This window comes from Coregonus lavaretus, assembly GCF_964263955.1.
Source record: "Coregonus lavaretus genome assembly, chromosome: 11".
Lineage (NCBI taxonomy): Eukaryota > Metazoa > Chordata > Actinopteri > Salmoniformes > Salmonidae > Coregonus > Coregonus lavaretus.
The window spans coordinates 57657667-57682229 of record NC_139998.1 but is presented as its reverse complement, the minus strand read 5'-3'; the positions used below and the strand labels follow the sequence as shown (position 1 = coordinate 57682229).

Below are 24563 nucleotides of genomic sequence, written 5' to 3'. Positions count from 1 at the left end.
TCAGTGTTCTGTACAGATATATTTTAGACATGACAACGGTGCTCTAAATGAACAGATTATAATACAAGCAATCTACTTTGTCTGCAAATTACACTCAAGCACTTTTTGGTTTACAATTTACATCAGTTAATCCAGGTAGTGACATAAGCCAAGTGTACAGAGTAAACCAAGTTCCTGACAACACCGTAGTGTGTTATGGTAATTCAGCTTTTAGGAGAGGGGAAGGCACCATATCACTTAAAGTGCACGTGTCAAACTCATTCCACAGAGGGGCAAGCGTCTGCGGGTTTTCGCTTCACCCTTGTACTTGACTGACGAATTAAGGTCACTAATTAATAAGGAACTCCCCCTCACCTGGTTGTCTAGGTCTTAATTCAAAAAACCTGCAGACTCTCGGCCCTCCATGGAATGAGTTTGACACCTCAGACTTAAAGTAAATATTTAAAGTGTTAAGACTTAAATGGAGACAATGTGAAGATGCACATAGGACTGAAACTCAAAAATGTGTCCTGAGCTCCTGCTACCTAGTACCACCTCCTAGCAAGGAGTCTCCTCATTGGACACAGAGAGCAGTAAGTGGCTGCTCAGAAGGCGACCGTGACATCACTACACCATCGGTGCCAGGCTGGTTAGTGATGTCACCAGTCATCTCCTGTCCCCTAACGGCTTCCCTTCTGATCCAGAGAATAATCGTTGGGGTTCTGCCAGGACGGAAAATAACTGCATTCCTCCTGTTCATCACAGGGACAGGATCTCAAACTCTTCATCCTCAGAATCAAAGAACCGCTCCAACCTATCTGAGAAATCTACAGGGGAGAGGGAGTGAGAAATTAGTATTTGGCAACATTATCACATCAATGTCTTAACACGTGTATAGTCTGTAAAGATAGATCACATTATCTTGTCCTCAACATAATTAAAATCACATCACAGATTCAGATTCAGGATTCAAGCAAAGGTGAGTTGTAGTTTAGCACACAGCTCTTGACATTTAAATGTAACGTCCACTTGAGCCAACGTCTGCATTTTATTTTTTTTTACCGTGAATGCGATCTCTGCGAACATCAGGGAAATTGCCTTTAAAAGGCGCTTTGTCGGTAGTGCAATGTCCACAACGCACCTCTGACTGAATCCCAGCCTCATCTGTAAAGAGAAATAAATCACAATATCCCTTTCCCCCGACCCCCCCACAGGTCAAGAGACTGTAGACAGAAGTGTTTGATATTTACCAGTCGTGAGGTTGAGCACGTCTACAGAGGAGGCGAAGTGTGATGGTTGATGGTCTACTAGCTCAAACATGGGCAGGCCTCCTCTAGTGTGGGACACCTGGGGGACAGGACAGTCAGTACACTCAGCACCATAGGACCCAATGCTCGAAGGGCCTGGCTAACTGAAGCACAGCAGAACTACCACATTCTTTATTTAGATCCCCGTTAGCTGACGCCTTAGAAACCACTAGTCTTCCTGGGGTCCAGAGGAATAGGGACTAACTCCTAACGGATCAGAAGTTCAGTTGTGTGTCAAGGTGAATTCTTAAAAAGGAAAGGTTCACACATTTTTTTTATATTATATTGTTTTTATGCATCTGAGTGATGTTCTGTCATTTCATGTTTATCTGAGTTATTGGCGTTTAAGCATGCGGAAATCAAATCAAATCAAATTTTATTGGTCACATGCGCCGAATACAACAGGTGCAGACATTACAGTGAAATGCTTACTTACAAGCCCTTAACCAACAGTGCATTTATTTTTAACAAAAAAAGTAAAAATAAAACAACAACAAAAAAAGTGTTGAGAAAAAAAAGAGCAGAAGTAAAATAAAATAACAGTAGGGAGTCTATATATACAGGGGGGTACCGGTGCAGAGTCAATCTGGCCAGTATGACGTAGCACTGTGATAAAGTCGCTCTCATGACACTGGAAGTTAAATGGGAATACGACTTTAAGATCGGGAATACGACTTTAAGATCGTGAAAACGTCTATCATAACATGTCAGATTTCAATACTGGCCGATGTCATAACTCGGCAGAATGTCTTCTCTCGAATGAGCCATTGATCATTTTTTTTGCAATATTTAAAGATTTGTAATGTTGTACTTCTTGTTGATGAAATTCGTGCTTAAAAATTTTTTTTTTTTGTTAGCTCCCAATTGACTCCCATTCACTCCTTGTCCCAGAATCGCCCAGAATGCACCGCACGGCCCATTGACGTAGCATAGGCAACGTTTTCCAGGCACATTGATCTGCAGGTTGAACATGGTGAGCTTGTAGACCAAATTGACAGTGTAGTTTGTTTAGGCGATTTTCAGCTAACTAGCTACTTTACATGCTGATATTGTCTTTGGTATTATTGTGTGTAGCTACGGTTGCTAGCTAGCTAGCCAGCCCATAGAGAGAGCATTGCATTGTGGATTTTGTAGTCGACTTGAGCTGCAACAGATTTCCACAACGATTTTCCATGTTGCTACCAACCTTATTATAATGCCAAAATGAAACATTTGTTCACAAAACATATTGTCCTCACATAGTGTTATTTAAAAATGTAAAGTAAAGGAATGAGTGGTTTTGGGTGGATTTTTTTATTTAACCTCAGTATTTGTGTTACTGTGTAACGTACCTTACGGATGCGCATACACCAGTCATCAAAGTCGTCCTCCGTTCTGCAGAAAAAACCCTGGTAAACATCAGAAAACAGGACAACTGTAGGATGTCTGCTTTACTGTGTTAAAACAAATCTGTTACAGCAAAATAGAACACATATCGAACTGGAATCATAAATAACCAACGTAGAGGCATTTAGCCATTCACTTCAAATAGTGGTCAGCAGAATGAGCTTTTGCTAATGCTATCATTTAGTATTTATTAGGATCCCCATTAGCTCTTCCTGGGGTCCAAACATGGTTAAAACAGTTACAGCACAACATAACAGCCTACACTGTAAATTAAACATTACATCATACAAAGACATTACTACTCTATTACAAATGTACAATATAAAATCCACAATACCACAACATTACAATGTGTGTCTAGAGTGCTTGCGTTAGTGTGTGAGTTGGTGTCTCTTCACTGTCCACGTTGTGCCTTGAGTTGTGTTTTTTTTTTTTTTATCTGATTTTACTGCTCGCTTGAGTTACTTGATGTCTGTTCTGGACTTGGACTGTGAAGAGACCCCTGGTGGCATGTCTTGTGGGGTATGTATGGGTGTTAGCTGTTTGAACAGACAGTTTGGTGCTTTCAACACACCAATACCTCTCACAGACAAGTAATGATGCAGTCAATCTCTCCTCTACTTTTGAGGCAGGATAGATTGACATGTTATTGATATTAGCCCTCTGTGTACACAGCTGTGCACAGCTGGCCCAACTGTAATTTGACTATGTTCTTCTTTGTGGCACTTGACCATATGTGACTCGTTTCAGGAAACTAGGCGTATGTCGCACGTCACGTCACTACTTCATAGGAGAGCCATTTGAATGTAATTTCTATTTTATTTTAATCAATGCGTTTTTTGGCAGAAATGCCTTCTGGAACATGTGAACTTTCATGTGCCTTAATAACAAACTTGTATGCGATCTGTAAATACGAATAAAATGGTTAAATCACGAACCTAGTTGGTTTAGCCACATAAATAGATAGATGGCACCGACAGAGAGGGCTGCCTCGCTTCTAGTCCTTAGGAAACTTTGCAGTATTTTGTTTTTTTATGTATTACTTCTTACATTTAAAAAATACTAGATATTGCTGCACTGTCGGACCTAGAAGCACAAGCATTTCGCTACACTCGCAATAACATCTGCTAACCATGTGTATGTGACCAATAAATTTGATTTGGTTTTGATTTGAAAAAGACAGCAACCTTCCCGCTAGCAGATTGGTCTGCCATGTAGCACGCTTCTGTCTATAACATGAGCTGGTCAGTATGTGTAGGTAATCCTTTCTAACTTGGCTTTTTTGAAAGATATCACATAGTAGCACTACATAAGTGTTGCTCTCCACTTTCTGGAGGACCGAGTTTTGAAATCAGTGGAATTAGAGTATGATAGCTAAGGAGATGGAGAAAATTCTGGCAAATATGCAGACGGAGTCGAAAATAGAACACACAGAAGGCTGTTGTATAAAACACCTGTCTCCGGATTACATATTCAAACTAAGGGCAACCATGGCATCCGTGACAGGGAGGGAGAAGCGTCCATCCATGTATACGGGTAAGATAGTCTAGCTAGCTACATTTTCAGATATTACAAGTTTCTAATTTAGTCAAAAAGTAGTTTTCATTTTAAGTTAAAGTGTACTGTTACCTAGCTAACTAACGTTACGTGTATGATCTGTGTAGTTATATTATTCGTATCTCAGAGCCATTTGCATTGCTAGTTATAGTCGTCCTCTGTAGCTCAGCTGGTAGAGCACGGCGCTTGTAACGCCAAGGTAGTGGGTTCGATCCCCGGGACCACCATACACAAAAAAAAATATATATATATATGCAAGCATGACTGTAAGTCGCTTTGGATAAAAGCGTCTGCTAAATGGCATATTATTATTATTATTATTATTATAATAGCCTAATGTTAGCTAGCTAACATTGAACCTGGTCGGTTAGCTACCTACAGATTCATTGAGGGTAGTAACGTTATGAGTTGGGATTATGGTTAATTGTTTAGCTAGCTACATGTCTAAACAAAAGACTCCACTACTATGCAAGTAACCATTTCAATAGAATGTTCATGATGTCACTGCGACAACTGTCGATAGACGTAGTTGGTAAATTCGCTCTGGCTATCTACTCCGATTTCAGAGAACTCTCGTCTGAGTGTGCCAGAGCGCAGAATAACTGACAAATTGATGAACGCTCAATACCCGTTGAATATGGCCGGTGTCAGTAAATGTTGGAAAAAAAGCTTAATTAAATTGTTGCCAGCAGCACAGTTGCAGTCACCAACGTTCTGGATAACATAAAAACAGCCTAACCAGCTCTGCTAGGGCGAGTAAAATGGTCAGAGTGAGCTGTTCTCTCATTTGTGTCTGGAAGTAGCTAGCAAGCTAGCCAACGTTAGCCAGTTAGCTTGGGTGCTGCTGTTAGGACTGGACGCTTGGATCAACCTTACTCCTCGACCAGAGCGTCCAGTGTGCGCTCTGAACGCTCCGAGAGCGAAACGCTCGGAATTTACGAACGGACAATCTGACAACGCTCTGAGTTTATGAACTCTGAGCACACTCTGGCACTCTAGATTAAATTTATGACACACCCGTAGTATAAACCAGCCTTTAGTCTTGAAATCTCTGGTTGTTTAGAACATAGCCTAACATTAAAGAGATGGGTGGGGCTAAGGCTTTAGAGGGTGTGAACGATGCTGAATGGGTGTAGACAAAGAAGAGCTCTCCACTAGGTGTACCAAAACATTCAAGGGCAATTTTTATCAACTTTCAAAGCAGAATTACTTTCCCATTGTTCCTCAACTGTAGTGTATGATATACAATGTTCTACCTCTGAGTCTCTACTTTTATCCAATGTAAAAAAACACAATTTAAAATTTTGCTACATAAGACCGAATCGAGCCGGTCGGTAACATATAACTGGGCAGTAGTCCAGGTGGGATAAAACTAACGCCTGTAGGACTTCAGTTGATTGATGTCACGAAAGCAGAGCAGCGCTTTATCCCAGACAGACCTCTCCCCATCTTAGCTACTGTTGCATCAATACATTTTGACCATGTCAGTTTACAATCTAGGGTTTCACCAAGCAGTTTAGTGTCCTCAACTAGTTCAATTGTCACATTTTATTATAAGATTTAGATGAGGTTTAGGGTTTAGCGAATGATTTGTCCCAAATACAATGCTTTTGATATATTTAGGACTAGCTTAATCCTTCCCACCGATTCTAAAATTGACTGCAGCTCTATGTTAAGTCTGGCTGTGGTAGCCGACCTGTATAATGTTGAGTCTCAATGCTAGTGGTAGGTTATTAGTGAAAGATAGAAAAAGGTGCATAGACAGCTGCCCTGGGGTATGCCCGACTCTACCTGGATTATGTTGGAGAGGCTTCCATTAAAAGAACACCCTCTGTGTTCTGTTAGACAGGTACCTCTCGATCCACAATATAGCAGAGGATGTAAAGCCATAACAGATGTTGATTTTTTTTCGGCAGCAGATAATAATCGATAAATGTCAAAAGCTGCACTGAAGTCTTAACAAAACAGCTCCCACAATCTTCTTATTATCGATTTCTTTCAGTCATGGAGCTGAGTTCGCCTTTTTGAACAAAATTTAATTGAAGGTGTTCCATAGCGTTTTACTATCATCCTTAATATAATGTATTTGTTTCATAGTACAGTTTATTATTTTTGTTTGGTCACAAGATTTCACAATTTACAGTACGTTTGCCAATCGGCTGTTGCAGCCAGACTTATTTGCTGTTCCTTTTGCCTCGTCCCTCAATTTTTCAATTCCTCCTCAATCCACAGGGATTTAGCAGTTTATACAGTCAGTTTCTTAAAGGGATAATCAGGGATTTTAGCAATGAAGCCCTTTTATCTACTTCCCCAGAGTCAGATGAACTCGTGGATACAATTTGTATGTCTCTGCATGAAGTTTGTAGGAAGTTGCTAACTAGCGTTAGTGCAATGACTGGAAACAGGGTTCTCCCAAAATATTTATTTATATATTTTTTGTTTTACTTTTTGTTATCATACACCGAGTGTACAAAACATTAAGAACACCTGCTCTTTCCATGACAGACTGACCATGTGAATCCAGGTGAAAGCTACGATCAGTTATTAAAGCCACTTCAAAATCAGTGTAGATGAAGGGGAGGAGACAGTTTAAATAATAATTTTTAAGCCTTGAGATAATTGAGACATGGATTGTGTATGTGTGACATTAAGTGCCTTTGAATGGGGTATGGTAGTAGCTGCCAGGAGCACCGGTTTGTATCAGGAACTGCAACGCGGGAGGGAGCGCAACTACATTTTAGGAAGGTGTTCTTAAATGTTTGTTTTTTTACACCGTGTATGAGGCCATTTTTTGCTCTATAGTACATAAAGGGCTTCATTGCCAAAATCCCAAAGTATCCCTTAAATGGGTGCATGCTTATCAGTATCTGGAAGACTCAATTCAATAAATGCATTAAGTGCAGTGTCTGATTGCTCCTCATTACACCAACAAATATTCTTTACATCTTTAACATAGAAATCACTACAGAACCTCTTGTATGATCTCTTATACACAATTTTAAGGCCCAGCCTTTGGAACTTTGGTTTTTCTACATGTGCCTACTATATTATGATCACTACATCCGATGGATGCGGATACTGCCTTAGAGCAGATTTCTGCAGCATTAGTAAAGATGTGATCAATACGTGGCTGATTTTCTTTCCTGTGCTGTCTGTATATTCCCTGGTAGGTTGACTGATAACCTGAACCAGATTGCAGGCACTGGTTACAGTTTGACACTTTTTCTTTAGTGGACAACTTGATGAAAACCAGTCAATATTTAGGTCACCCAGAAAAATCGAGTTGTACCTGCGAGCTAAAGTATTGTTCTACCTTCTTTGATCTAAAACCCACATAGGCCCCGCCTCTGGTTCTCTTACCACTGCGATGGAGGGGTCTATTTCACAGATGTGCATGCGGCAGGGCGGGTGCTGAGAGTGGTAGGTGTGGTCAGGGACCTGGCTGTCCTCACAGGGCTCTACTGCAGGCTGGGTGGTGTGGGGGTCCAGGTAGATAAGCTCATCTCCTGGGGGGGGGGGAAATGGAGGACAACATGCTCTACTTAGCAGCAGGAGACATTTAGTCATTTAGCAGACGCTCTTATCCAGAGCGACTTACATTATCTTTTTATTTTATTTTTCAATTGTTAAATCCACTTCAAATCAGTGTAGATGGAAAGGGAGGAGACAGGTTAAAGAAGGATTTTTAAGGGGGGTGGGGGGGGGGGTGCAACTCAATATTAGGAAGGTGTTCCTAATGTTTGGTATACTCAGTGTATACATCGACTGTCTTTGAGCTGGATATCAAAAATATGTTAAGCAAATGACAAGACTGTACAGTGTGTGTTTGTAGCTGAACGATTCAGGCGCTAGTAAGCAATTGTGTTTTAAGACTTTTTCATGAGCAAATTATCTTTCTTCAGATGTGTGGTTAGTGTACAGAACATACCAACATAGCCTATGAAGTAATGTTAGTATACAGAACATGCCAGCATAGCCTATGAAGTAATGTTAGTATACAGAACATGCCAGCATAGCCTATGAAGTAATGTTAGTGTACAGAACATACCAACATAGCCTATGAAGTAATGGGCACTGTTGGGTTTCCCTCCGATGACACCAAGGCACTGGGGCAGCTGGAAGCATTGCTGTGAAGAGGAGAAACAGAAAGAGAGGTAATTTAAAAAGAGGCACTTGACAATGGTTGAGCCTTTAAATAGTACCAGGTGATGTTCTGGTCATTTAGCAACCAAACTGTCCGTGTCTACATTTCAATTTAATGCAAATTGTGCATTATTTTTGGTATGGTTGGTGAACACGCCTCTGTCCCACCTTCAGGGTCTCAATGTAGGCCTTGTTGATATCGCTCAGGCCCAGCCTGAGAGGGATGAGAAGCACCAGAGGCTTCCAGAGAGTCGTCTCCTCTTCAGCCAGGGCACAGGCCCCTTCCAGGCAGCCGTTATGCTTCGGCATCCCCCCCTGGGGCTCCGCACACGCTGCTCCACCGTAGTCCAGCCAGGGCATACACAGCCGCTCTGGGGAGAAGAACACAACGTACGGTTGAACGTCGGAAGTTTACACACACTTAGGTTGGCGTCATTATATAACTCGTTTTTTTTTTCAACCACTCCACGTTACAAGCGCCATGCTCTACCAACTGAGCTACAGGGGGGGACACACTCATCTCATAATGTCAGTAGCCTGTCACCCATCTATTATTATGGTGAAGACTGGTCCATAGGTGGTCCACAAGATCCCTTTGGGTTACCTGGACTATGTTAACGTCATGAGTAACAGTTGATGCCCTTCCTCTTTAAATCATGAAGTACCCAGTGGTGTGGGAGAGGGAGCGTACCCAGTGGTGTGGGAGAGGGAGCGTACCCAGTGGTGTGGGAGAGGGAGCGTACCCAGTGGTGTGGGAGAGGGAGCGTACCCAGTGGTGTGGGAGAGGGAGCGTACCCAGTGGTGTGGGAGAGGGAGCGTACCCAGTGGTGTGGGAGAGGGAGCGTACCCAGTGGTGTGGGAGAGGGAGTGTACCCAGTGGTGTGGGAGAGGGAGCGTACCCAGTGGTGTGGGAGAGGGAGCGTACCCAGTGGTGTGGGAGAGGGAGCGTACCCAGTGGTGTGGGAGGGGGAGCGTACCCAGTGGTGTGGGAGAGGGAGCGTACCCAGTGGTGTGGGAGAGGGAGCGTACCCAGTGGTGTGGGAGAGGGAGCGTACCCAGTGGTGTGGGAGAGGGAGCGTACCCAGTGGTGTGGGAGAGGGAGCGTACCCAGTGGCGTGGGAGAGGGAGCGTACCCAGTGGCGTGGGAGAGGGAGCGTACCCAGTGGCGTGGGAGAGGGAGCGTACCCAGTGGTGTGGGAGAGGGAGCGTACCCAGTGGTGTGGGAGAGGGAGAGTACCCAGTGGTGTGGGAGAGGGAGCGTACCCAGTGGTGTGGGAGAGGGAGCGTACCCAGTGGTGTGGGAGAGGGAGCGTACCCAGTGGTGTGGGAGAGGGAGCGTACCCAGTGGTGTGGGAGAGGGAGCGTACCCAGTGGTGTGGGAGAGGGAGCGTACCCAGTGGTGTGGGAGAGGGAGCGTACCCAGTGGTGTGGGAGAGGGAGCGTACCCAGTGGTGTGGGAGAGGGAGCGTACCCAGTGGTGTGGGAGAGGGAGCGTACCCAGTGGTGTGGGAGAGGGAGCGTACCCAGTGGTGTGGGAGAGGGAGCGTACCCAGTGGTGTGGGAGAGGGAGCGTACCCAGTGGTGTGGGAGAGGGAGCGTACCCAGTGGTGTGGGAGAGGGAGCGTACCCAGTGGTGTGGGAGAGGGAGCGTACCCAGTGGGTCTTACGCTAAAAAAAAAAAATGTAAATGAGTTATAATTTCCTCCGTTTGTCCAGACAGAAGTAGCCTATTGAATAGCCTATCATTATATAGAATATGCCTAAAATGGATCCTCCAATTGCAACATCTGTCTATGCCCACACAAATTGTCTCAAGATTATATATATCTTTTTTAAATACCCTCAAAACACCAAGTTAGGCATACATAATTTCAAAATGGGCCATCACTGTCAATCGTGAATGATAATTCACGTTTTGCCAGTGAAACTGCATCTGCACGCCAATCATTTGATTGCTCTCAATCAGTTTCACGGGAATAGCCTATGCATTTAAATCTCATTGAATTACTGTTTTTAACGAACATCAAGGCAGACACGGTGAATATAGATTTTTTGGTTTGTTTTGTTTTACGTTCTGATTGGCCAAAGAGGTTAAGCCTCTGCTGGGCCTCCACAGTTCTTCTTCTCTCCCACCAGAGAGAAGACAGGGAAGAGACCACGTACCTCTAGGCTGCTACACATATTTATTCGTTTTGTCATTCTATCGTTTTTCATGGCATTTTACGTGGTAATTAAATAGAATTTATCAGAATAAATTTTCCCAGAAATAGTTTTTACCAGCTCCGTGTATTCTCAAATTGAAAAAGGTGAGGGAGCACCGGTCCTCAACGCTACGGCAGCAATACACCCCTGGAAGTACCATGACTGATGCCCCCCTCTTTAACGACATACACTGAGTGTACAAAACATTAGGAACACCTTCCTAATATTGAGTTGCACCCCCTTTTGCCCTCAGAAGAGCCTCAATTCGTCGGAGGCATGGACTCTACAAGGTGTCGAAAGCGTTCCACAGGGATGCTGGCCCATGTTGACTCCAATGCTTCCCACAGTTCTGTCAAGTTGGCTGGATGTCCTTTGGGTGGTGGACCATTCTTGATACACACAGGAAACTGTTGAGTGTGAAAAACCCAGCAGAGTTGCAGTTCTTGACACAAACCGGTGCGCCTGGCACCTACTACCATACCCTGTTCAAAGGCACTTAAATCTTTTGTCTTGCCCATTCACCCTCTGAATGGCACACATACACAATCCATGTCAATTGTCTCAAGGCTTAAAAATAATTATTTAACCTGTCTCCTCCCCTTCATCTACACTGATTGAAGTGGATTGAACAAGTAACATCAATAAGGGATCGTAGCTTTCACCTGGATTCACCTGGTCAGTCTATGTCATGGAATGTTCTATACAGTGATGAGGCATAGTGGTAATCCTGAAGTATTATGACTGATGTTCACTACTCACTGATCTCCTCCATCACCACAGTGTTGTCCATAGCAACATGTACCGCCAGGCGACTCCACGAGTCAAACACAGTTAGCTTCCTGGGGGGAGACGGACGATATTCAACACAGTTAGTTTCCTGGGAGGGAGACGGACGATATTCAACACAGTTAGTTTCCTGGGGGAAGACGGACGATATTCAACACAGTTAGTTTCCTGGGGGGAAGACGGACGATATTCAACACAGTTAGTTTCCTGGGGGGAGACGGACGATATTCAACACAGTTAGTTTCCTGGGGGGGGAGACGGACGATATTCAACACAGTTAGTTTCCTGGGGGGGGAGACGGACGATATTCAACACAGTTAGTTTCCTGGGGGGGGGGAGACGGACGATATTCAACACAGTTAGTTTCCTGGGGGGGAGACGGACGATATTCAACACAGTTAGTTTCCTGGGGGGGGAGACGGACGATATTCAACACAGTTAGTTTCCTGGGGGGGGAGACGGACGATATTCAACACAGTTAGTTTCCTGGGGGGGGGGGGGACGATATTCAACACAGTTAGTTTCCTGGGGGGGAGACGGACGATATTCAACACAGTTAGTTTCCTGGGGGGGAGACGGACGATATTCAACACAGTTAGTTTCCTAGGGGGGAGACGGACGATATTCAACACAGTTAGTTTCCTGGGGGGAGACGGACGATATTCAACACAGTTAGTTTCCTGGGGGGGGAGACGGACGATATTCAACACAGTTAGTTTCCTGGGGGGAAGACGGACGATATTCAACACAGTTAGTTTCCTGGGGGGGAGACGGACGATATTCAACACAGTTAGTTTCCTGGGGGGGAGACGGACGATATTCAACACAGTTAGTTTCCTGGGGGGAGACGGACGATATTCAACACAGTTAGTTTCCTGGGGGGGAGACGGACGATATTCAACACAGTTAGTTTCCTGGGGGGAGACGGACGATATTCAACACAGTTAGTTTCCTGGGGGGAGACGGACGATATTCAACACAGTTAGTTTCCTGGGGGGGAGACGGACGATATTCAACACAGTTAGTTTCCTGGGGGGAGACGGACGATATTCAACACAGTTAGTTTCCTGGGGGGGAGACGGACGATATTCAACACAGTTAGTTTCCTGGGGGGGAGACGGACGATATTCAACACAGTTAGTTTCCTGGGGGGGAGACGGACGATATTCAACACAGTTAGTTTCCTGGGGGGGAGACGGACGATATTCAACACAGTTAGTTTCCTGGGGGGGAGACGGACGATATTCAACACAGTTAGTTTCCTGGGGGGGAAGACGGACGATATTCAACACAGTTAGTTTCCTGGGGGGGAAGACGGACGATATTCAACACAGTTAGTTTCCTGGGGGGGAGACGGACGATATTCAACACAGTTAGTTTCCTGGGGGGGAGACGGACGATATTCAACACAGTTAGTTTTTAGATGATGACTGTAAACACTAAGGGACTGATTTCCTGACATAGATTAAGACTGGTCCTGGACTAATTCTTAATTGAGCATGATTTTTTTTTATCCAGGACTAGTCTTAAATCAGGCCGAAAGTCTACAGTCATTATCTAGTAACTAAATGATCATCTAGAGACTGAGTGATGAGGTCACGCTACTTACTTCAGTACCTGTGCCACTGTGTTTGGTCCGTACCACTGACCTATAGGCTTCCCCTCCCCGACTCCCATCTGGGCTGCAGTACAGACAGACAGACAGACAGACAGACAACTGCTGTTAGTGTCATCCCAATAAAGATGTTGTTATACCGATGCTGTCATCCCAATAAAGATGTTGTTATACTGATGCTGTCATCCCAATAAAGATGTTGTTATACCGATGCTGTCATCCCAATTACATTTACATTTTAGTCATTTAGCAGACGCTCTTATCCAGAGCGACTTACAGGAGCAATTAGGGTTAAGTGCCTTGCTCAAGGGCACATTTACGTCATTTAGCAGACGCACCAATTGGTGCGTTCACCCTATAGCCAGTGGGATAACCACTTTACAATAAAGATGTTGTTATACTGATGCTGTCATCCCAATAAAGATGTTGTTATACTGATGCTGTCATCCTAATAAAGATGTGGTTATACTGATGCTGTCATCCCAATAAAGATGTTGTTATACCGATGCTGTCATCCCAATAAAGATGTTGTTATACTGATGCTGTCATCCCAATAAAGATGTTGTTATACTGATGCTGTCATCCCAATAAAGATGTTGTTATACTGATGCTGTCATCCCAATAAAGATGTTGTTATACCGATGCTGTCATCCCAATAAAGATGTTGTAATACTGATGCTGTCATCCCAATAAAGATGTTGTAATACTGATGCTGTCATCCCAATAAAGATATAATTAATTACATGTCAGTATTTACCAATCTGATGTAAAGAATAGTAGCTGTCTTTCTTGTCAAGGAAGGCGTTGAGGATACTGATGTACTCATCTCTCTGAGGCTGGTCTCTCACCCATCTCCAGTCTGCTTAACAGAAACACCATTATAGTTTGCTATGTGAAACAAGTGCTCCATTGAACAGTGTACTTACTACAGTGCAATAAGAGATCTGTTCCACACAGTGCCAGAGATCGTTCGGTGCAGTACATCTTGAATAATAGAAGCTAATGTTGAAAGCATTACCACTAGCTGTATGCTTCAGGGAACAGATTACGGTAAATAATTAGTAAAGCAGTCATCCATACCTCGGCCTAGATGCCTGCAGACCAGGGCCTCGCCTAGGATCATCTGTCCACATCGCAGCATGCAGCCCCAGCCTGTGTCGGACGTAGGCCCTGTCCCTCCTGGAACACATTGAAACAATCTGCACCTGATAGGCTAATCTTATTGGCATTACAATCAAAATGCTAGCTATGCTACTGCAGTACCAGGGGTCTATTCTGTGGCCTGCTATAGTAGGTTTGGGCTACTCACCAATGGGTGGGAAGTTTTTTCTGTAGGTGAACCATAATCGTGAAGTGACGTCTGAAAGAATGTCATCCCTTTCTAGATAAACAAAGACAATGAGTTAGCTAAGAAGCGATGCCTTCTGTTAGCCTGGTTGCCGTCTCCATTCAGCTATTACATTCCACTCCTTGGCACTTGGTGTCATTTGCCAAAAAGAGACTGGCCTTTCGGCAATCTCGAGAAGATCAGAGGATTTGATCCTGATTCAATAACCCTCACAGCTATCATTCAATCACAATGTTTATGCAAATTAGACTGATAGGAAAACGTTCTAACTTAATTCATACATTTGATTGGAAATATTCTAACATTGGGCATTCTGAGATACCGTGACGAGATCCTGAGCCCCATTGTCGTGCCATTCATCCGCCGCCATCACCTCATGTTTCAGCATGATAATGCACAGCCCTAAGATTTATACACACTCCTGAAAGCTGAAAATGTCCCAGTTCTTCCATGGCGTGCACACTTCAGTGACATGTCAGTCATTGAGCATGTTTGGGATGCTCTGGATCAAAGTGTACGACAGCGTGTTCCAGTTCCTGCCAATATCTCAGCAACTTCGCACAGCCATTGAAGAGGAGTGGGACAACATTCCACAGGCCACAATCAACAGCCTGATCAACTCTATGCGAAGGAGATGTGTCACCCTGCATGAGGCAAATGGTGGTCACACCAGACACTGACTGGTCTTCTGATTCACGGCCCTACCTTTAAAAAAAAAGTTATCTGTGACCAACAGATGCAAATCTGTATTCCCAGTCATGTGAAATCCATAGATTAGGGCCTAACTAATTTATTTCAATTGACTGATTTCCTTATATGAACTGTATCTTTGAAATTGTTGCATGTTGTATGAACCGAATCTTTGAAATTGTTGCATGTTGTGTTGATATTTTTGTTCAGAATATATTGTTACTTCTGGGACACGCATTGGGCTAGGCTACTGGGCTAGGCTACTGGGCTAGGCTACTGGGCTAGGCTACTGGGCTAGGCTACTGGGCTAGGCTACTGGGCTAGGCTACTGGGCTAGGCTACTGGGCTAGGCTACTGGGCTAGGCTACTGGGCTAGGCTACTGGGCTAGGCTACTGGGCTAGGCTACTGGGCTAGGCTACTGGGCTAGGCTACTGGGCTAGGCTACTGGGCTAGGCTACTGGGCTAGGCTACTGGGCTAGGCTACTGGGCTAGGCTACTGGGCTAGGCTACTGGTTCAAGAGGAATAGAGAGAGGATGGAAGAGAGAGCCAGGTGGAGATGCATGGGTTGTGCAAGGGAACAGTGAATACAGAGTTGTGTAAATCAGAAGTTAATTCATAGGCTGGGATATTAATCTACCATTCGTATGCTAGCCTATACACCGAGTGTGCAAAACATTAAGAACACCTTCCTAATATTGAGCATGAAAAACCCAAATGCATTGCAGTTCTTGACACAAACCGGTGCGCCTGGGCCTACTACCATACCCCTGTTCAAAAGCACTTAAATATTTTGTCTTGCCCATTCACCCTCTGAATGGCACACATACACAATCCATGTCTCAATTGCCTCAAGTCTTAAAAATCCTTCTTTAACCCGTCTCCTCCCCCTTCATCTACACTGATTGGAGTGGATTTAACAGGTGACATCAATAAGGGATCATAGCTTTCACCTGGATTCACCTGGCCAGTCTTTCATGGAAAGAGCAGGTGTTCTTAATGTTTTGTACACTCAGTGTACATTAGGCCTGGCTTACTGCAGTGAGTTTAGGTGACCAACACCTGTGCTATGCAAGCCAGATCTTTGTCAGTTTAATTAAAATGTGCAATAACAAAAGTATAGTGCCTAGGCCTTTTTAATGAAACCTTGGCTGTTGATGTAGGCAACAGATCGCAAAGCAGGCAATCCCTGATTCCCCACTGAGCTCCTTTTTGGAAATTGCAAGTTCACTTTCTCATCCATAAAACGCATAAAAGTGCCAGTGTGCTGTCCAGCAGCTCACAGCCGCAGGATGGGGAGCCTTTTCATTAGGACGGACGTCCACGGTGGATAGCTAAAATAATAATTATGACCACATTTCCTCAATTTAAACATTCGGCCTATGGGGACGCCTATACATTCGGGCCTATGGGGACGCCTATACATTCGGCAGCCAATCACGAGTGACGAGAGTAGCCTTTTATCGTCTCGACATGATGTTGAAATATCTTCATGCCCACAATAAAAAAATAAAAACATTAAGCTTCCGTCAGACTCAATTAAATGAAACATTTTAAGGAATTAGGGTACGGGGGCAGTTTGAATTCAGAAAGTATCCCGTGTACCCTGTCTGGGCTCCATCTTAACAATAGAGAGGAAAATAACTGAAAATGGGCATAACAAAATGTCAAAGTCATGATGATTAGCAAGTGTGAGGAATGATGACAGGTGCCAGTTTTTGCGTTTCTTTCCACTCATTAATGAGATGCAACTGAAGCAAACTTAGCTCATTTGAATCATGTAGGCTAATTTCCGTATCATTATTTCTCTCTCTCACTACATTTGACATTTGAGTCATTTAGCAGACGCTCTTATCCAGAGTGACTTACATTTTTATTTTATTTTTTTCCATACTGGAATCGAACCCAACTGAGCTACATCCCTGCCGGCCATTCCCTCCCCTACCCTGGACGACGCTGGGCCAATTGAGCGCCGCCCCATGGGTCTCCCGGTCGCGGCCGGCTACGACTGAGCCTGGATTCGAACCAGGATCTCTAGTGGCACAGCTAGCACTGCAATGCAGTGCCTTAGACCACTGCGCCACTCGGGAGATGGCATCCTCTCTAGCCACTTCGAACAACATGATCTTGAATTGACACTGCCTTCTCATGAGGGAATGACCGCAGCAGGTTACTGTTGTTCTTTAAGTTGTAATTCTATATTAATGTTGTCATGGAAAATTTTAAAATGTTGTTTCCAACTGCCAATCAGAAACTGCGCCGTAAATCCAGCTGCATATTGAACGTTGAGATTGCTGCAAGGGCAGTCTCTTTGGCGAATGACATGGAGTGGAATGTTAGCTAAAAAGACTGGGACTCAGACTAGCCTTTTGCTGCTTGCAGTATGCCTTTACGTACCATCTATGTACTGTAGCTAAGCCTATGTGTTTGTTCTATAGGCCTATACTTCTGCATTTACATTTTGACTAATGGAATCATTCCATATTTCACAGTAATGTAGCAAGGATAAAACACACAACATTGACACCACCTCGCTGATCTGATGTCTCCAGTTACCTGTGAGTGCGTTGAATTCTTTCCCCAAGATCCACACAGGCTCCGAGGTCTCTGGAAAATCTTCAAACTCTCCAAAGCGAAGTGTGTCGTATGTGAGAGTAGCTGAAATATATAAGTACATTTGAACACCTTGCTACATAGATTACAGACACACACACACACACCAGGGAGCCATATTTGAACAAGAAATCATTCATGATCTGACTTTGTCATCTTTATACAAATGACCACTGTGACAGTTCATTGTATATTGATTTTAATAACATTAGGGCTATTAGCTTTGGTTCAAGCACTTTCAGCACTGCAAAACAGACTCACTCAATGCAGTTTGACAGCTGAACTAGTTAGCTAGCTGGCTTGGCTAGATAGCCTAGGATGGGATTGCGACAGAGAATGACATTGCAAATATATTTGGCTTGCTAGTTATGAGACCATCCTTTCAGCAGTTGTTGGTAGATATCTATATAGCTAGTGACACTGTTGAACAATAACGTTAGTTTACATTGGCGTAGACGCCAGAAACGACTTTTCTTGGAAGTCATGGACCCAGTTCTGCTAGCTAACCGATGTCAAGGACAGAAAGTAGCCTTCACGTTCGTTTGTTGTTTTCAGTCCAAAATACACTGACTGCTTGGTTAGCTGGACCAGAATAGTTTAGGCTGTCTGTCTGGATGGGTTGATAGCAATGACTGGTTAATAGCCAACGTAACTGGCTAGCTAGCTAGCTATTGACTATTTGATTCACATTCAACAATATATGTAACGTTAAACCTCAACTGATGTACAAATTGGAATCCTGTATGAAACATAGCTCGCTACATGAGGCTTGCTTTTGTTCAGAGGCTGGCCAAAATACAAAAACGTTAAATCATTGTTTTCCTACCTGCATCCATCCCGACAGTGTTTAACCTTATGTTGTTGTTAATCAGTCCAACAGAAATAATTTCATACGGCCAATGAGAAATGAATACCGCAGACTATTGTTTACAGTATCCAATCAGAGTTTCTGCTTTGGGCGGGGCAAATATCTTTCGTCCAATAACAATCCATTGATCGCACCCTAGGCGCAACATCTCTGTAGATCTGTTGGTAGTTTTGATAGACAGCACTGAGTGCGATTCAACGTGGTTTCTTGCTACACATAGGATGAAGATCAGCGAAACTAGGCAAACTGACTGCCACGAACAACCCAAGTAAACAGGAAGTCAGAGAAGAAAGGAGTTTGTCTACGTTTCAGTCCCACTGAGGTATAATTAAATAATAAGGCCCCAGGAGTATGGAGGACTAAAAGTGCCACAATTAAATAAATAAATACACCATTAAATAATTACTTAAATGTGTCATTAATTAATTAAATGTGTCATTAATTAATTCAAATTAGAATTAAATACATAAATGTGTAATTAAATGTATCATTAATTAATTCAAATACCGATTCATTTTATGTAAAATACATATATAATTATTTCACTATTTACATTTACATTTCATGGTCCTGCGTTGGAGTGATTCATGAATTACTTAAAACTGTCAAACTGACCCATCAAAAGTTGGTAGGCGGAACCTAACGCCTGATTGGTTACCCTCTGCATCAAGCCAAGACAAATCAATTCCGGATAATGGATTGATGCAGAGCTACTGAACACATTCCAATACACTGGGTGGCGCTATTCACCTCTACGTTGGTTTAGTTACACGGTTAAACAGTACTTTCATTGCAACGGCTAAAAATCAAGAGAAGACTCGGTCCTGCTAGCCCCAATGTTGAGACGCTGTGTGAGGTGCAGGACAAAATGTCTAAAAGTTGCCCGGAGCTGCTGAGAGAAGCAGCGAATTTGATTGAGGAAGCTCTGAGCAGAAGTCCAACGGCTCCCGCGGCACCGGTGACTCCGGCAGCTCAGTCACAGCAGATACCGGCCGCTCAATCACGTACACCTGTCCAAGGTAAGCTAAGTAATTTCATGTTAGCCAGGTGTGCTACTATTTAATGATTCGGGACACACGTGTAGGTTAAATTAGATCGACTCGAACAGTTTATACCACTCAAGTAGCTTATATGTAATTGTTAAATGGGAGAATGGAATGCACAAAATTATATAATTGATAAAAATGTTATATGTATGTATGTGAATATTGTGCACAATATACTCTTGTTATCTGGAATAATCAATATTAAGGATGCTATTCTAGAATTACAGCCAATAGAAGTTTTTCTCCCTTTCTTGTTAAATGTTACCAAATCCAGTTACCTGTATTAGGCCGCCACTTTTTTTCCAGTGTTATTATCAGTATTTTATTTCAGGTGATGTTGCTATCGGAGAGGGAGTGATGCGGTACTTTATGACAACAATCATATCCAAACTCCAGTTTGGATTCAGTCTAGATCTTGGTAAGTATCTTACTAATTTTTTGAAGGTTAATCCATCTATAAATTGCAGAAATGTCTGTCTGTAGCGCATGTCTCTCAGTTAGTCCGATGGATTTCAAACTTGACAGGTGTCTTGCTCTGGTCACGAGTAAGTGCAGTGCCAAGTTTGACGACGTTTGGATAAACGCAAAAGATAGCGTTACATATATAGGTAAAAGAAGCACACATTGGCTTTTGCCGCTCTTGCTGCTTGCCATTCTCACACTGCATGCAACGCTGACTGAGCACCTGTTTGTGTCGTGACTCACTCTACACCGCCTCTCTCTATGCGCGCGCACACACACACACACGCGTACACGTACGTTCTGGTGGTTGATGAACGCGGATATGTGCTGTTTAGCGGAGGGCCGGTGGGCAATGTTTTGTGTCAGGTAAGTCTGTAGTAGGGTATACAGGGGAATTGAATTTGAAGTGGTTTGGGGTCCTTCTGTAAGTTATTTTGGAGTAGGCTACAATTTGGTTTAAGTGAATTCTACAAGCAGCAATACCACAGGCCAAGTAATCTCCACTAGTATGATGTAATATATCTATCTATCTATCTATCATACATTTTTATTTAATGTATTTAAGAGGTTAATTGTTGTGACTTTATTCCCTGCTCTCTTGGTACTTTACAGGAGGAATGGGCCGAACACTGCTATTTGAGGGTGAACCTGACCATCTTGTTCCAGCAGCATCAGAGGCACTTATTGAAAGCAACCTCTTCCGGGTTGCAGGAAGGATGTTGGGCCACACCTTTCTGCATGATGGTCCCCATGTCACAGGACTAAGTCCTGCTGTAATTCATGTACTGTTCAATGGGGACCCTGAAATGGCTACTGTTGTTACAGAAGACTGTCCTGATCTGCACATCAGGAGCATCATAGAACTGGTATGTAACCTAAAAGAAACTTTGCCATGTAAAAAATATTGCTTGGGCAGATATAATAACTTGTATGGTCTTAATTCTAGCTTGAACATGTAGATCTTACACCGGAACAGAAGGACACAGTTTCAGATCTTTCCATGTCTTGGGATCTTCCGGCAGTCACCAAAACAAATCGGAGATGGCTACATAACAAACTTCTACTCCATGCAGTGAGTTCCTGCTGGTTAAGTGACAGAATTCATCGCTGTACTTGTTGAAATTATAGAATGTGTTGTGAACCCTGGCTTGTTATGTTAACACGAGAGTTTAAGTACTAGAGTTTTAATGGATTTTTATAAAGCACTTTATTGTGTTTATTAACATTTTTCCTACTGTGCCAACTTTTGTCAAATTTGGGTTAAGGATTTGGGCTGTAATATGGGTCGGTCTGTCTCTTAGGTCGTTGGGAGGACCATGCGCCAAATTAAACAGTTGAGAAAGGGACTGAAAGATGTGATGGTATGGCCCCTGCTGACATCTAGGCCGGATGTTGTACCACTTCTTTTCCCCAAAATGGCTGAAATGCAGTTCACACCCCAGGTAAGTCAGTAATTTAGTTATATTTGTGACTTAACTTGATGAATTTACGTGTATTTTCAATGACTGAGATGGATATTTTTCCATTTTCTAAGAATTTGATCTGCATAGTCCTTCACCAAAATAAGTTCTCCCTTTTTTTAAATTACAATTTTTGTTTTCTTTAAGATGCTCCTAGAAAAAATCACATGGCCAGTTGAGGACAGTGATGATGAAGACTTTGACTTAGACACCACCTGCCGCATCACTGGCTTTCTAAGGATGTTCATTGAAACAGGTATAAACCTTATTTTCTCTCTTTACAAATGCTTCTATGTCTCATGGATAGATATGATCAATTACAGTTGAACTAAATGTCTTTAATCCATTTTATGACTTTTAGCTTCATCAGGTACCCTGGCCCAGCTGCTGACATTCTGGGTTGGCTGGGAGATGCTTCCTCCTGAACTGAGAGTGGAGATTTCTGGGGGAACCCTTCCTACGTCCTCCACATGCTTTGAAACCCTAAAGCTGCCAGCTCATTTCAAACTCTACATGGACTTTGAGAAAGCACTTGTCGCTGCCATAAAAAGTACTGGATTTGGGCTTGTTTAAGTTTTTTCAGACGTCAATTAGGGCTGGGCAATATTTTAATATTATATCTATCGTGATATAAGACTAGATATCGTCTTAAGGTGCTTTTCCATTACCAGTACCTACTTGACTCGCCTCGCCTCGACTCGCTGTGCGTCCGTTTCCCATTGCAGATTTTAGGACGAGGCGAGTAGGTACCATGTAATGGAAAAGCACCATTAGATTTTGAAGAAGTGTAATATCGTTACATGGTAAGTTTAGTCTTTTCCTGGTTTCAAAGGCTGCATTACAGTAAAGTGATGTCATTTTCTGAACTTACCAGACTGTTCTAGCTGTTCTATTATTTGCCTTTTACCACTTAGTCATTATATCCACAATATGATAGTTATTTATCCGAAATCTAAATGTGGAAGATATTTTGTGAATGCACCAATTGTCAACCTTACAATATCGTTGCAATATCGACATCAAGGTGTTAGGTCAAAAATGTGATATTTGATTTTCTCCATATTGCCCAGCCCTAATGTCAATGCATACACAGTTCAGATGAATTGACACAAGTTCAGTGTCTTTGAAAACATTAACACACTGTGCAGTAGTTGACTTTTTTTTCTTCCATTTACTAAAATCAAACTGTTCTGCACCTTCAGTGCTAACAGTACAGCATTCATGTTAGTCATTCTGTGGACCATAATGAGACAGGAAGCTTCAAAGAAACAGCTTTTTTTCCTTTCTTTTAAAAGGAAAGTAAACTTTCAGTTTTTCCTTGCTTGTTCTAACACAACAAATAAAAACATGGGTTGGACATCAGTCTAAGATTCTTGATAACACTTCCACAGTCTCTACATATAGTCTAAGTGCATCAGTAACAGAAACTCCTGGAGCTGGCAAAATTGCAACCTCTTCATCTGAGAGCTCACGGGCCAGCTGAACCTCGGGGACTGACACAGTGCCTCGATGAAGGCAGTGAGGTCCGTTCCAATCGATCCCATATTCTTCAGGAACCTGAATGGATGACAAGCATAATCAGTCTTGTACTTAAAACTAGTTTGACATGTCCTTACACAAGATTGTTATTTTTGGTCACCAAGGCAGTGAGAAATGAAATGTTACTTATTCAGTTTTTTAAAATAATACAGCTTTGCATAGTATGCACTGTAGAAACTACAGCTCACAGGTTGATGTCTTTCCATAAGCGGGCTTCCTTCACCTTTCAAAGGGGCAGAGCTCCAAATTAAAAATACATTTAAATAATGCCCATATTATTATCTACTCACTTGGAACATGCACACCTCTTGCATTCAGGTGACCACGCATTAGCTTGTAGCCGGTGTTTGGATGACTTTGTGAATTTCACTTACAATACGGTCTAACTCCTCATCATTCACAGCTGAATAGAGATCTGTCTTTCTGTACAAACAAGAAAAACACAACATCAAGTAATGTTACCTTAAACGTCATATTCTTTCCGAGTGTATGAGAGCAGCAATTCATAAACAGAAAACTCATGAATTTAGTGTAAATACCTTAAACTGTATTGTTGCATGCGCCTCCTGATGGTCCTCTTTGACACACCGAACATCGCTGCAAATTTGAACTGCGGGAACTCCACAAAGAAGTTGATGCTCCAGAACTGCACTCGGTATGTCAAACGCCAAACGCCCCGGTCCCTGTGTGTGTTGGGCCTGAAGTGCCCTGGTACCAGAGAAGCGGTGGACAACTTCTTCTAGATTTGCAATCACTCTGTGGTCGATATCTTCGTCGGAAAGTGCGGAAATGACTCCAACAACTTCAATAAGTTCCTCTGCTTTACTAGCTACATGCTCTGGGTCAGCAGGTCCTGCTTCTACATCCTCTGCTAAGTTTAAAATGTCTCTAACCAACTCCCTGGAAAGTTCACGGAGATCCTCCATTGTCTCTATCCAGGTTGGCCTACTCTACTTCAGACCAAAGCAATGGATCAGACTAGATTCGCGTTAGCCCCGCCCACTGACTTTGATGGGTCAGTTTGACAGTTTTAAGTAATTCATGAATCACTGCAATGCAGGATCATGAAATGTAAATGTAAATAGTGAAATAATTATATATGTATTTTACATAAAATGAATCGGTATTTGAATTAATTAATGATACATTTAATTACACATTTATGTATTTAATTCTAATTTGAATTAATTAATGACACATTTAATTAATTAATGACACATTTAAGTAATTATTTAATGGTGTATTTATTTATTTAATTGTGGCACTTTTAGTCCTCCATACAGGAGGTGTGGTATTTGGCCAATATACCACGGCTAAGTGCTGTTCTTCTGTACGACGCAACGCGGACTGCCTGGATACAGCCCTTAGCCGTGGTATATTGGCCATATACCACAAACCCCCGAGGTGCCTTATTGCTATTATAAACTGGTTACCAATGTAATTAGAACAGTAAAAATAAATGTTTTGTCATACCCATGGTATATGGTCTGATATACCACGTCTGTCAGCCAATCAGCATTCAGGGCACGAATCACCCAGTTGTGGTGAGAGGATTTTCGCCAA

The 24563-nt window shown here is 42.9% G+C and overlaps 2 protein-coding genes across 7 annotated transcripts; one reads left to right on the top strand and one right to left on the bottom strand.

Annotated features, from left to right (window-relative positions):
* Positions 1-24563, bottom strand: LOC311137449 (cysteine protease ATG4B-like; the record flags this gene model as incomplete). 6 transcript variants are annotated; one of them, XR_014613952.1, is made up of 15 exons in its annotated part: positions 1-256; positions 422-806; positions 1042-1143; positions 1230-1326; positions 2618-2674; positions 7590-7735; positions 8278-8356; positions 8541-8743; positions 11334-11413; positions 12970-13042; positions 13733-13834; positions 14056-14154; positions 14285-14356; positions 17569-17670; positions 18452-18505. XR_014613952.1 is itself a non-coding variant. In XM_084171958.1 (14 exons), the coding sequence occupies 14 exons, from the start codon at positions 24475-24477 to the stop codon at positions 739-741; spliced, it is 1284 nt and encodes a 427-aa protein (XP_084028084.1). In that variant the 3' UTR covers positions 1-738. The 6 variants fall into 6 exon arrangements, 4 of the variants coding, with proteins under 4 accessions (XP_084028084.1, XP_084028083.1, XP_084028086.1 ...); XR_014613953.1 differs by lacking the exon at positions 1042-1143; XM_084171958.1 differs by lacking the exon at positions 18452-18505 and adding an exon at positions 24474-24563 and having other exon boundaries at positions 1-806.
* LOC311137182 (G2/M phase-specific E3 ubiquitin-protein ligase-like) lies at positions 19665-22817 on the top strand. Its single transcript, XM_084171538.1, has 6 exons — positions 19665-19957; positions 20614-20867; positions 20948-21073; positions 21303-21443; positions 21609-21717; positions 21823-22817. Exons 1-6 carry the CDS (start codon positions 19798-19800, stop codon positions 22032-22034), a joined length of 1002 nt encoding a protein of 333 aa, XP_084027664.1. The 5' UTR covers positions 19665-19797; the 3' UTR covers positions 22035-22817.